Source organism: Marmota marmota, unplaced genomic scaffold (genome assembly GCF_001458135.2).
Source record: "Marmota marmota marmota unplaced genomic scaffold, marMar, whole genome shotgun sequence".
NCBI lineage: Eukaryota > Metazoa > Chordata > Mammalia > Rodentia > Sciuridae > Marmota > Marmota marmota.
Window position 1 is genome coordinate 16,727,373 of NW_026000037.1, and position 13,689 is coordinate 16,741,061.

The 13,689-nt window shown below is 40.6% G+C and overlaps 1 protein-coding gene across 27 annotated transcripts in view; it reads right to left on the minus strand.

Annotated features, from left to right (window-relative positions):
* Clasp1 (cytoplasmic linker associated protein 1) overlaps nucleotides 1–13,689 on the minus strand; it is a 259,501-nt gene that overhangs the window by 235,372 nt on the left and 10,440 nt on the right. For all 27 annotated transcript variants that reach the window (XM_048812118.1, XM_048812111.1, XM_048812104.1 and 24 more), the window contains exon 2: nucleotides 4,934–5,413. In XM_048812118.1, coding sequence (XP_048668075.1) covers nucleotides 4,934–5,128 — 195 coding nt within the window. In that variant the 5' untranslated portion in view covers nucleotides 5,129–5,413. The remainder of the gene's footprint in view (nucleotides 1–4,933; nucleotides 5,414–13,689) is intronic.

Sequence of the window (13,689 nt, forward strand, 5' to 3'; positions counted from 1 at the left end):
GTGTGGGGGGGGGGGTTGAGAGGCTCACCTGAGCCGGTGGTGGCAGTTGGGCTCTGAGGGAATTCCTGAAGAGCTCTGTGGTGCTGCCTGTGTGTGTGTGTGTTCTAAAAATAAAGTTCGTTTGTGCTTGACAAGTGGCTCGTGAATTGTGCCCAGCCAGACTGCGGCATACACTGTCATGCAATAACACTGAATCCTTTCCTGTTTTATGTTGTGTAGTTGTGCACATCTGCCTTAGTTATCCATCTAATCAAACCACAGATCCTTCAGGACAGAGACAGTGGAAGCTCTAGATTAATCAAGAACCCATAAATTTCAGATTCAAAGCAGTATGGCATGGGCCTCCAAACTAACGTGCATAGGAATAAGTCCACACATATCAGATTCAACAACCCTAAACAGCCTAAGCACCGACTGTTTCGTGTCAAGGCAGAGATGTGTTCATCTTCCCCACTGTACACTGAGCTCCTAGTACAGAATCTGGCACATGTAAGTGGTTAAATTTGGGTGTTGCTTAAAGACCTGGTTCAAGTCCCAGAAATCTTTTTTACTAGTTCTATCACCTTGAACAAGTTACCTGACTTCTTGGAGCCTGGTCTTCTCATCTATAAAATGGAAATAACAATACCCACTGTATCTGGTAATTTAAAGTAGTACACAGTCAATGTGTCCTGGCCACAGGCTAGGACATTATTATTCCATAGTATTAAATTATTATTATTCTATAGTGTTAAATGCAGGTCCATAATCACATATCAAAAACTCTAGAGACCAAAGTGTTCTGATAACAGATTTTGGGGGTGTTGGGAAGATCTGTGTATATAACCCCTTGAACAGAATCAGGGTCAGCACCCACAATCAAATATATTAATATTTTTGCAGTAAAACAGTACCTTAAGCAGGTAAATAAAGGCTATCAATAGTCTTGTACCAGTTCACTTCAGATCAAATGACAAATGAGTTATGAAAAACACTGGGCTTTCAGAGCTTTTGGGATTTGGGAACTGCAGAGAAGACAGGTAGGACTATATTCACAAAAGTACTGGGGGCCCCCATTAGGCAACTCTGTACCCACTGAGTCATCAAGGTATGAATGCTCACTCTGGTGAGGGTATAAGGCTGCAAGTTACAACGCTGAGGGCAATAATAAAGTTGTCAGGATGACTGGGAAAGCTGCTCAGCCTCTCAATTCCCTCCAGGTACCACAGCCCAGGCTGCGCCTCCAGAACAGGTTACTCTTGAACTTTTCATTCCTTTTACCCAAAGAAAGAGGGAGGAGGGATAAACAGGATGGCTGGAGGGCAGTGCGGGAATCTACCTCACTATCTTTCCCCTTCTTCAAGTTTTAAATCAAGGAAAACAAAAAAGAGGAGTCCAGATTATTAAGGACAGCCATATTCAAATTTATGGGGGTGGGAGTGTATTTTTATTTTTGATTTTCACATAATCTAAAAAAAGCCTTATGAATGAAAAGTCTCTTGTCTCCTTCCAGGTTCCCGCAGTCACTGTAATCGCACTCCGGTGGTGTGGCGCTGGTGGTATTCTGGAGTATGAGTGTGAGGAATGTATGTGTGAGGAATTACCAATTCCTCAACCCCCAACATGACTTCTACTGCAAGAGAGTCCAAGGCTAGTTCACTAGATTATCAGTGGTAAGTTAACAGAATTCAATATGACTCCCAATGAAGTCTGAGTGAGAAAGCTAAGAAAGGCAATATATATAAAGGGGTCCAAAAACAAACTCTAAACTAATGCCCCCACCATTCCCAAATTAGAAGCAAATTATTGGCCTTACTACTCTTCTCCCAGATGAATCACTAATGATTCCCACCACTGAAGAAAAAGTGCTTACTGCAGAGGTACAAGGTGCTCAATGTTCTAGTGCAGGACCAAAGAGGCTGTAAATCATCGGAGCACTGCCACATCCATCCATTTATATATTCTCTGTTGCTGCTTTTATGATAAAAGGGCCCAAACTGGTTGAATATTTACAAGAATAAACTATATGGCCCACAAGACCTAATATTTACCTATCTGGCCTTTGAGAAAAGTTTGCTGACCCCTGTTCTTATGAAAGAGGACTGGCTAGGAAGTCAGAGAGACCTATATTTAAATCCCAACTCCATAATCACTAGTAGAAATTACTTCCTATTTCTGGGCCTCTGTTACTTCATGTATGATATTAGAATACCACGAGCTGCCCTGCAGGGGTGTCATACAGACTAAATGAGATGAGCCAGATAAAATGTCTTATGCATAAGCAAGGAATAAATGGTAGCTATTAAATCATAATTAATACCACACACAAATTTGTCTATCATGTTAATAAATACTCAAATGTAAAGTTATTCAGGCTACAGCCAAATATTTTGTCAAATAAGACACTGGGCTGGCATTCATCTACCTTCCCTGTTAAGGAATAATACACAGAGTATATTGCTTTAGAAAGCCAAAATTACTTCACCTCTCTCCTCTTATTCTCTCTGTAGTCCTTAATTTAAAAAAAGAAATCAAGAAGCACAGCCTCAAAGTTTTGTTAATATAAAGCTAATTCCTTCTATTCGCACTGTTTAAAAACACTGAACAAAGCTTAAAATGTACCTCAGAATGAGTGAGAAATCCTGATCTACAATTAAGAGGAAAAATGGGAGGAGCCCAAAAGAAACGTTTCCAAAGTTTCAAGAAAGCAACCAGCAATACTTGATGAGTAGTGTGGGTTCCTGGGTCCACTCACATAACCAGTACTTGAAGGCACCTACCGTTCCAGGCCTGGCTGTGGTTGGGAACACGACAGGCTGTCTCCACACCTGGAGAACCTAGAGACCGGGGCTACTCCGCACTGTGTGACATAAGAACCACAGGACATGCTCCTGACTGCAAAACCATCTGTGGTAAGTCATATTAGAACTTGAGGGCTCCTAAGAGATCATCTCACCTAACATCTGTACTGAACAAGCAGGTTCACCGAACTGTCCACGGTTACAAGAGAGTTCATAGCAAACCCTGCGTTCCTGATTTGACTTCACAACAAGCTGTCTTTGCTTAAGAGTTACTTCTCAACAAGTCAAATCTTAATCTTTTACTTCTCTGTGACCCTGCCAATGATATTCTGGAAAAAGTACCCAATCCTCAAAATCCCAAATTCCTCTAGGCAGGGTGTCACTCCTTGGTTTTTCATTATGTTCTTCTTGTTTTATTGTATTGCACCCACCATAATTTTGTTCTGTGTACCAATCCTGCCCATTGGCTGAGAGTTCACAACCACTAACACCCAAATGTTGTGCACGTGGCAGGCATGTGGTAACTTTATATTCACTCCCTTATTTAAGGCTCATATTAACTTGTCCAATATTATAGATGGGGAACTGAGCATGGAGAAGGTACCCACAGTGAAGCTGACTCTATTAATAAGCATCCATGTTACCCCAATACCATCATCAACCTCCTTCTTCCTCACAAGAGTCTGTACATTCAAGTACCCTCCCTCCTTCCCACAGCCACATGGAAGCTTCTAAGAAAGGTTTCTTCCCATGTAGAAGGCACTCTTAAAAGTACTCTGCTTCCCTAGACTTCGCCTCAACTACTGAAAGAGCTGGGCTTATCTGAAATACTAAATTTCTTCATAGTGATTTTAAGTTTCCTGAGTCTGTTTTTAGTTATTCTCAGCCAAAAGGATCTTAATATGCACACGAATAAAGTAGTGGAGCTATAATTCAAACAGAGAGAAGGTGACTTCACTGACCTCAAAAATGTAACAATTAGACTCTCTTCTGACCTCTCATTTTTAACACTCCTACCATCCAGCACCAGTGCTGAGTCAGGAAAAACGCTCATTACTTCAGCCAATGGATAAAAAAAAAAAAAATGAAATTTAGCTAAGCTTCCAAAAACAGGTAGGATAAATTTTATATTCAGTTTTAAATGAAATATTAGGACCCTAGGTAGAAGCTTAGCAGGTCTAAAGCTTCTCTGCTTTTAAACAAGAGGTTTAACGTATTTGGGAAATAGTGTACGCTAGAGCAAATAAAGAAATCTTGGCTTATAAGTCCAAAACAATTTCATAAGACTGTGTCAATTAACAAAAGCACCAAAGATTTGGTTTCTCTAAATCCCTTTTACAATGCCTATTGCACCTATTAGCAGTCACACAAATTCTCGATCCTCCTTCCATCTGAGCCTGGTTCCAAGTAGGCCACCTCCTCTGTAAACTGAAAGAGAGTGTGTGGAGTAAGGGGATAGGTGGAAGAGGGGGCAGAGGGAGAACACCACTTCCCCACTTCAAGTCTTGTCTAGTTTCCATTCATGATAGCTCTTTGACTGGCATAATGATCAACCTTCACAACTCATTTGATGCCCACCTCTACCTCCATCCTCAAGGACACATGAAGAGCCTTAATCTTTAGACCTGAAGGATGTCTTCTGTGCCATTTCACATGGATCAAGAGTCCTTGACAACCCATTCTATTTCTGGCCAAGTACCCAGCAGACTTCAAAACAGTGACCAGAGGTAAAATGCTCCATATCCTATTTTCAACTTGATCCCCAAGAGAAAAATCAGTGAAGACACCTGTTAGTCGTGAAAAGCCACTCACCAAGGTCTCATGACTCATTCACTGCAAAACACAAAATACATTTTAATGTCAAGACTACAAATGCTTGTACACATAAAAGCCTCTCCTTATCTCTTCACTTGGCCTTTTCTCAAAGAGCTTAGACAAGAATTTTTTGATCTTCAACCAAAAAAAAAAATCAGAGAAAACTCTACTTGCTCTGGAATCCAGTTTTCAAAAGCCACAACCTGCATGACTGTCTTATTCGAAGTTCAGGAATCATGCTGATTGCTCACAAAGGATATTTTTTTAGAGACCAATTCTGATCCACCAAGGCAGCCCAGCCACCTTCAAGAGTACCTTCCTTCTATAGCACAGCTTACCTTGTAATTACTAGAGTTCACCCAAGAGGTAGCGAGTCCATCCACAAGCTTATCTAACATGGTCTGGTCATGCTCAAGGTCAGCAGACTTCTGTTTATCTGAGAAATAGTCTATAAGTTCTTGGCCAACCTGCAGTCGTTTCCCCACATCCTTTTGCAACACCTGAGCCAGGCAGGACTCCATTCGAGGCTCCATGGTGGAATTCAAATCCAGATCCAGCAAAAGCTAGAGGGCAGTCAGGATGACTCCCTCCCGGTAGACGGACCCGGGAGGTTGCCTCTTTGTTTGCTGAAGGTTACTAAGAGCTTGTGTTTCAAAGATGCAATCCGGGGAATGGTAACAATGCACCATGTGTGTCTGAAGAGCAGCTGGTAGGATATTAAAAGTCCAATTTAAATAACTAGTAGGAGATAAAGGAGTGAGTGGCTGAGTGATGTTCTGCTACTGGGTCTGAAATACTTCATAATTCAGCAGTCCATTCTGAAAAGTAAGAGAACAACAAATTAGCACAGATAACATAACGCTCAATGTTGTAAAACACTAAATCAAGGACAAAGCAATTCATGCTGTAGAACCATTTATAATCACATGAGGAGTGCAAAGCATGAACACTTGGCAACCATATTGGAGTAATATAATTATTATTTTTATCAGGAAGAACATTGAAGCCCAAAGAAAAGAGCCAACAAGCCACACAGTTGGTAGGTTGATATTTTTCACAATCTCCCAGCTTGTAAATGCACTAGTCAGGAAAGCAAGCTTCTGCTTTGTTTATTTGTAGCTTAATTTTGCTCCCCACCAAAAACCTAACATTACTCTGTGTCTGAATCACTGTAAATGCCCCAGCTTATGGCATTCCTCTGAGTCTTCCAAAAAACTAAGTACCAGAAATGGGACAGGCTCCATAGACGACACACCACTGATCAAAGTCGCCAGCTCGGTTAAATTAACCAAAGCAAAAGGCAGCACACTTACATCACACTTCTTGCTCAGCACCTTTACAATGGGGGGAGAAGAAACCCCTGCTGCCTCCTCCCCACAAAAAGAAAAGAGAGAAGAAAGGAAAAAAGGACACAGGTGCAAGTTCTGATCAGTTACTGACACAGTATTCTCAGTTGACAGCAGCACCATTTGGGTCTGGTGTTTTGTTATAAACTCGGATCCCAAAATCATGTTTGGACAATGCAAAACGCATGATAAGGGAGAAGTAACAAAACTGTGGATTTTTTTTCCCCCAGTGCTGGGGATCAAATCCAGAACTTTGTGCATGCTAGACAACCTCTCTACCATTGAGCGAACCCCCAGCACTCCAAAACAGTTTTAACTAGATGTATTATACAATCTATCCAGTAACCTATAGCAAGCGGCTAGTACAATTCTGCACACACATTTCTTAATTCAATTTCTTCTCTCCTAAAATTATTTGATTCCTTTCATTTTAACATAAGAAGACCATAGGAAACCCATCTTCAAGATGCAGCACCTCCCTGACAAAATATGAAACAGGAATGTAGCTTCATACCAACAGAAAATATCAACTTTCATAGCTTTTAGCATATAATGTGGCAAGTACATTTAAAATTCTGTGTAGCGGAACTCTTTCAATCTGACAGTGGTTCTCTTCCTTTCTAATCCCATCATATGTCTAAGCTCAACATTAAAAGGATGATACACTACCCAAATCATAGAATCATTGTTCTGTTTTGAGTACTAGAGGTTGAACCCAAGGGCACTTTACCACTGAATTGCATCTCCAGCCCATTTTAATTTTTGAGACAGAGTCTTGCTAAATTGCCAGACTGGTCTTGAACTTGCATGCGCTACCACACCATGCAGAATAATAGACTTGTTTTGGATTGGTTTGGTTTGATTTTGTTTGGTATCAGGGATTGAACCCAGTGGTGCTTAACTACTCAGCCACATCCCAGCCCTTTTTATTTTTTTATTTTGAGACAGGGTCTCACTTGGTTGCTTAGGGCCTCACTAAATTATTGAGGCTGACTGACTTTGTACTTGCGATCCTCTTGCCTCAGCCTCCTAAATCACTGGGTTTACAGGCATGTGCCACTGCAGCTGGCTAGAATCAAAGACTTTTGATGTCAACAGGAATCATAAGACAAATCACAAAATGAGGAAAGCCCTCCTTCAAAATCCCAGCATGTCCCTGGGCACAACAGCATATGCCTCAGGCGGCTGAGGCAGGAAGATCATGAATTCAAAGCCAGCTTCAGGAACTTAGCAAGGCCCTAAACAACTCAGCGGGACCCTGTCTCTAAATAAAAATGAATGAATGAATAAATGAATGAATGCATAAATAAACAAATAAAATAGGGCTGGGGGTGTGGCTCGGTGGTTAAGTGCCCCTGGGTTCAATCTCTGGTACCAAAAAAATAAAATAAAGTAAAAAACGTGGCTATCCATCTTCTAAGCCCCTGCCTTTGTACGTGCAATGGGGTGAAGAGGAAAGACACTTAATAAGATACTATCTCACGGAAAAATTCTTCCTTAAACTGGGGAGGTATCTATCTTCCAGTCATTTCCACACCCTGGGAGTAGGCCCTCTTTCAGAGGGAAGATCCTCAAACACATAAAAGTAGTTATTAATTTTCTTCCAATTTGTGGTCCAAACAATTCCTCCAGTTCCTTCATGAGCTTTTTATATTAGACTAAAGAAGGTATCAATGATATAGGCAAACTGGAGTAACCAATAGAACCTTTTCTTTCTGTGCCCAAAATTAGCCTAAATAAATAAATTTCAAGTAGATAGTAGAGGCAGATAAAAAAATGGCCCACAAATTCTTTGCTACTCCTCTCCAACCCAGGTGAAGCCTAAGTCCTCTCCCACAGAGACTTGGGGCTGACCCTGTGAAGCAGGCAGAAGCTCATCAGCAATCCCTAGAGCTGGCCCTCTTAAATGCTCCCTGGGGCTGCCATGTTATAGGAAGCTGGTCTAGCAACTAGAGCAAGAGGGGCCATATGGAGAAGAACCTATAGCTCCAACCAACAGTGACTATCAGACATGTTCCCAAGGCCATCTGGGGCCATCTAGCTGTTCTAGTCATCATCAGACAACACCATCACAAATAAATCCTAAGGAAACAAGCAGAGAACACCCAGCCAAACCATAGAACCATGAGAAACAACATTTCTTTGTTGTGTCAAGCACTAAGTTTGTGGTGATTTGTTACACAATAGCATAACTCTTACTCCTTCTTCCCCTAAAAAGTTATCTTCCATTGCAATGAAAAGAATCTTCCAAGGGGCCTAAAATCAACAGACATTCACCAACAGTAACACTACTAATGCCATTTTTAAGCGTCTCCATGAAGTATCAGGTTCTGTGCTAGGCGGTTTCTGCATATTACTTCTGATTCATCAACCAACTCTACAAAGCAGGTGTTAACTTCCCTACTTTATAGATGAAGAAACTGAAGTAAAGTAAGGGTGAGTAACTTTCCAAGGTTACCTGGCCATGTGTCTCCTTACTCCACCCTCAAACCCTTATTATTAGAAATCTGGCCTAGTTCTGTTCTGACTCAGGGAAAGCAGGCCACACTGCTGAGCCAGGAGCCACAGGCCAGAGAGCAGAGCCTTCACTCCTTAAGCAAACACTAGGTGCCTTCAAGCCTCTCCACTGTGGCTTTTTAAATACATATGAGAAAACGTCCCTTTCAAGGAATGTACAGGATTTCCAACAAATACGCTTCTAGAAAGTAATTATACAATAAAAGGTTAACACACTCAAAAGTAAGTCACAAACTCATATGTACAAAGAATGAAAAAGACTGGAAGCTTCAGGTATTAAGCGGACTGGGTCTTTCCAATCAATCAATCTCTCTCTCTCTCTCTCTCTCTCATTAAAAAGAAAAAAAATGGCATTAATAGTGTTACTGTTGGTGAATGTCTAGTCATCCTCTTCAGCATTTATTCTTACCTAACTGGGTTTTGGGGTATCTTTTCCCCATGCTTTTAGTGTTTTCTCCACCTCTACTTTCAAAGATATTCAAGGAATAGTAATCACAGAGTCCAAATTCCCAAGATATAAGAGTACTGGCCCCTGGCTCCCAGACACCTAGCTTCCATCTCTGAAAGGAAATGTCATTAGTCTCCTGTGTATCCTTTAGAAAGATATTTAGCTTCCCAAGAAAATAAGTATTGTATGTGTTCTCCTTCCTGTATTCCCCAGGAAAAGTTTCCTAAGCATTTACAATTAAATCAAAAAAACAGAAATCAAAACCATACAAAAATACAGGCAAAACATCATATAGCAAAATCTATAAAAACTTCATATTTGAAAATACATAAAACTGAGAAAACAAACAAGAAAGAAAAGGAGGAGGAGGAGTTGGAAAAAAAGAAGGACAAGAAGATGTAGGGGAGGAAGAGGAGTTAAGAGAAGAACCCACATCTTGACCAGACTCTCCACTAGGAAGAGTGAAACAAGGAAAATGAGGTCTGAAATCATCCCACAACTGGAATCATGGAGGTGACTGTGTTGAAGCTAAATAAAAGCTGAAGTTCTCATATGGAAGACATAATGGAAGGTGCTGGAATACAGAATCAGTCTCTGCCCTCAGTGAGCTTATGGATAAATGCAGCCCTGTTCACAATCTGACAGTCTGCTCTGTCATTATTATTCAAGTGTACTATACACAGAGACTTAGAGCAATGGTGACATTAGAAGCTACTCAGAATGTACTGCTAAAAAAAAAAAAAGAAAAGAAAAACACATTTTTACACATTTTCCAAAAATACAAGAGAGACATAATAAAGTTATGAAAGGATAAATGAGGTTAAAATAGCAAAGCACCACTTTTCCTTCTTTATTTATCAGAGTAACTTTTCTCCTTTAGCAAGATCCTCTATGACGGCTATAGAGCACAAAGGCATTGCACTGATTACCTGGGAAAAGAGACACATTTCAGGTACTTCTGGAAAATGTCTCAATTCCTTTCAAATCCAATGGCAACTGCATGAGATCCTTTCATTTGCCAGGCCAACATTCTCTGCCTCTACTACAGGAGTTAAGTTCCAAGCATCTCAACTTTTCCCTGCCACTTATCTTCGTTTTTAGGTACAAACTAATAAAACCTCAAGATCATGGTCCTAATCACTCTCCTTTATAGCAACCTTAAAAATAGAAATTAACCAAGGAACCTTTACAAAACAACAGCCTAACTCTGCTGCAGGCCAACAGGAAGATGTTAAAAATTACCAGCATCAACAATAATATGACAGATAAGAAAGATAGCTTAGTGAAATAAAAAGAGCAATAAAGTTAAAAATTCTGGCTTCTGTTCTCCGCTCTGCCACTTCCTGGATGACTTTGGGAAGAATATTGTCTCTATGTGCCCTAGACAAGATCAGGATGGAAAGATTTACACAGGGCATTTTTCTAAAAACAGCTCCTATCTCCATCTCCTTAATTACCATATCTTTCCTGCGGCCCTTAGGTACACCATTAATAAAGAACTATTAACAATGGGGCATTGAGGGTGAGGGGACAAAACCAACTATAAGCTCTGTAACTTCTTAATGTACTATAGAGTAATTCACAAAAGAAGTTAGAAGTAGGAACATTTTCATTTTTACTTGGCAACTTAAAACAGTGATCACTATTTCTGAGTCTATGAGATGGCTGGGCTCAGCTAGGAGATTTCTGTACTAGTCTGACCTGGGAGCATTCTGTGGCTACAGTCACCTGGCAGTTGATTATGGCTGGGGTCTATGACGGCATCATTCACATGTCTAGGGAACTGATGCTGTTGTTGGCTAGACCTCTCTCCACTGAGAATCTCTAGCCATTCAACACACAGCCTAGACTTGATTACACAGGAGCTATCACTCCAAGACGGCCAAAGGGGAAGCTGGTAGGCCTCTCAAGGCCTAGGATCCAGATCCTGCACATTACCTCTGGTCAAAACAAGTCACAAGGCCAGGCCTGATTAAAAATGTGAGGAACAAAAAACTAGGGATGGTACCACCACATACCTGGCTATCCCACTCCTTGGAATTCTCCCAAAAGATTTAAAATCAACATACTACAGCAATACAGCCACCTCGATGCTTATAATAGCATAATTCACGATAGCTAAATTATGGAATCAACCCAGATGCCCATCAATAGATGAAGAGATTACAAAATTGTGGTGTGTGTGTATGTATGTGTGTGTATACACACACACACACACACACACACACATACACATACATACAATGGAGTTCTACTCAGCCATAAAAAAATAGGAAATTAAGGCTGGGCAAGGTGGTATATACCTGTAATCCCTGTGGCCTGGGAGGCTGAGGCAGGAGGATCATGAGTTCAAAGCCAGCCTCAGCAACTTAGTAAGGCCCTCAGCAACTCAATGAGACCCTGCCTCTAAATAAAATATAAAAAAGGGCTGGGGACATAGCTCAGTGGTTAAGTACCCCTGGGTTCAATCCCCAGTACACACACACACACACACACACATATATGAAATGGCATTTGCTGGTAAACGATGGAAATGGAGAATATCATGCTAAGTGAAATAAGCCAAACTCAGAAACTCACAGGTCAAATTTTTCTCATATGCAGCAGCTAGGGTAAATAAAGAACAGGGAAAGGGAAAGATAGGATAACATAAAGAACCAACCAAACATAAATTAACAGACAAGTGAAAGGAAGTCTAGTAGAAGAGGGGAAGGAGACTAGAGAGGGGAGGGAGGACAAGACGGGAAAAAGGAAGAGGAAAAGGGGTGATCATGAAGTGAAATCCATGCGTATATGAGTTTGTCATGATGAACCCAAGTACTGTATATAACTATAAAGCTCTAATAAAAATTTTTTTAAGAAAAAGTATGAGGAAATAAATTCATTCTACCTGTTAACAGGAACTGCAAAATATTATGTCATGTTCAACACTGCATATATGTATTCAGTAGAATGAATAAGTGGATAGGGTAAATATGTTTGCATCATCTGTTTATCTTCTACCAGTCTAATATCACAATAACTTTTATTTATTCATCAACTTATCAAAAATCATATCTCAGTACAAAAGATACAAAAGAAATAACTACAGTCCAGCTGAAAGAATTTTCAACCTACTTAAAGATAAGACATACACTCACAAGAAGCTTCATTGTAAGGATTCAACACAATCACAGAATGTACATAGTAGATTTCACCAGTAGAATACTGTACCTGCCAAATAAGAAGCATAAATAAGTATTGTGGAAATTCAGAGAAGAGGTAGATTAAGAAGGCCTAGAATGACAAAGTCAAAACTATATAAACAAACCAGAATGATGACGCATGCTGGTAATCCCAGTGGCTCAGGAGGCTGAGGCAGGGGGATGTAAGTTCAAAACAAGCCCCAGCAGTTTGGTGAGGCCCTAAGCAACTTAGCAAGGTCCTGTCTCAAAATAAAACAGTAAAAAGGGCAAGGGATGTGGCTTAGTGGTTAAGTGCTCCTGGGTCAATCTCAGGTACCTTCCAAAAAAATCTGTATAAACAAAATTCAGCCTAAGCTTTCCCTTAAATTATAGATAGGAAATATTAGTTATGGCACTTAGGAAAAACTGCATCAGCAAAATAGAGAAGTGGGAACTCATAGAAAGAAGTGTAAGGCAGATGCAGTAAGATATCTATAGGATGGGCATTATTATTCCCTATTTGAAGATAAGGAAATGAAGCTCATAAAGGTTGGTTTCCAACTGAACCCAGGGCCTTGCACATGCAAGGCATGTACTCTACTATTGAGCTGTAGCCTCAGTCTTTTTTTTTTTTTTTTTAGAGAGAGAGAGGAAAGTTTTCAGTTTTCGATGAACACAACATCTTTATTTTATTTTTATGTGGTGCTGAGGATCAAACCCAGTGCCCCATGCATGCCAGGCGAGTGCATTACCGCTTAAGCCACATCCCCAGCCCCCCACCCTTTTTTTTTAAGAGCTACAAGGGCTGGGGTTGTGGCTCAGCGGTAGAGTGCTCGCCTAGTACATGCAAGACTCTGGGTTTGATCCTCAGCACCACATAAAAATAAATAAATAAAACAAAGGTATTGTGTCCAACTACGACTAAAAAATAAATATTAAAAAAAAGAGCTACAGCAATGTGGGGCATCAGAAGTACTAAGTTAAGGCTCACAAAGCTCTTGTAAAATAATATTTCACATCAAAATACCAAGAACTACAATTTAAATTACCAGCACCTGTGAATCAATAAGCATATTGAAAATCTCCCTGGAAAAATATGTGGGAAACAGTTACGATACTTAAAAAGCCAACTTTGAAAGCCAGAGATTAGCAAAATTTATTCACACTAAGTTAAAAGCAACATGTTTCCATTAATAAGACAATCCTTTCTGCATCAGACAATTTTTGTAATGATTACAATATGGTCTAAAATAAAGAAATGCACACTGCCAGGCTCTGCCAGCAGGTAGCGGCTGCTCTCACTCCCGGTTTCTTCTGCTCTTTCCTTCTCTTTCTCCCTCCCACAGTCCCACTCACGGTCTCTCAGTGACAGGTGTGACAGATGCTGTACTAGATTAACTACTAGAAACCACAGGAGGAAGACGAGGTCCAGACCCTCAAGGAGGCTGCTGCCTATATGAAGACAAAAGCACAAGGTGGCAAGTCCTAAATCACAAAGTGTGTAGAAGTGCTGTAGGTGGCCCTGAAGGGAGATGAAATGCCACTTGAGGGAAGCCAGCCTTGGCTCTACTGGGAACTACAAGGAGGGAATGCGGTACCATGAGATGCGCCCCCCCCCC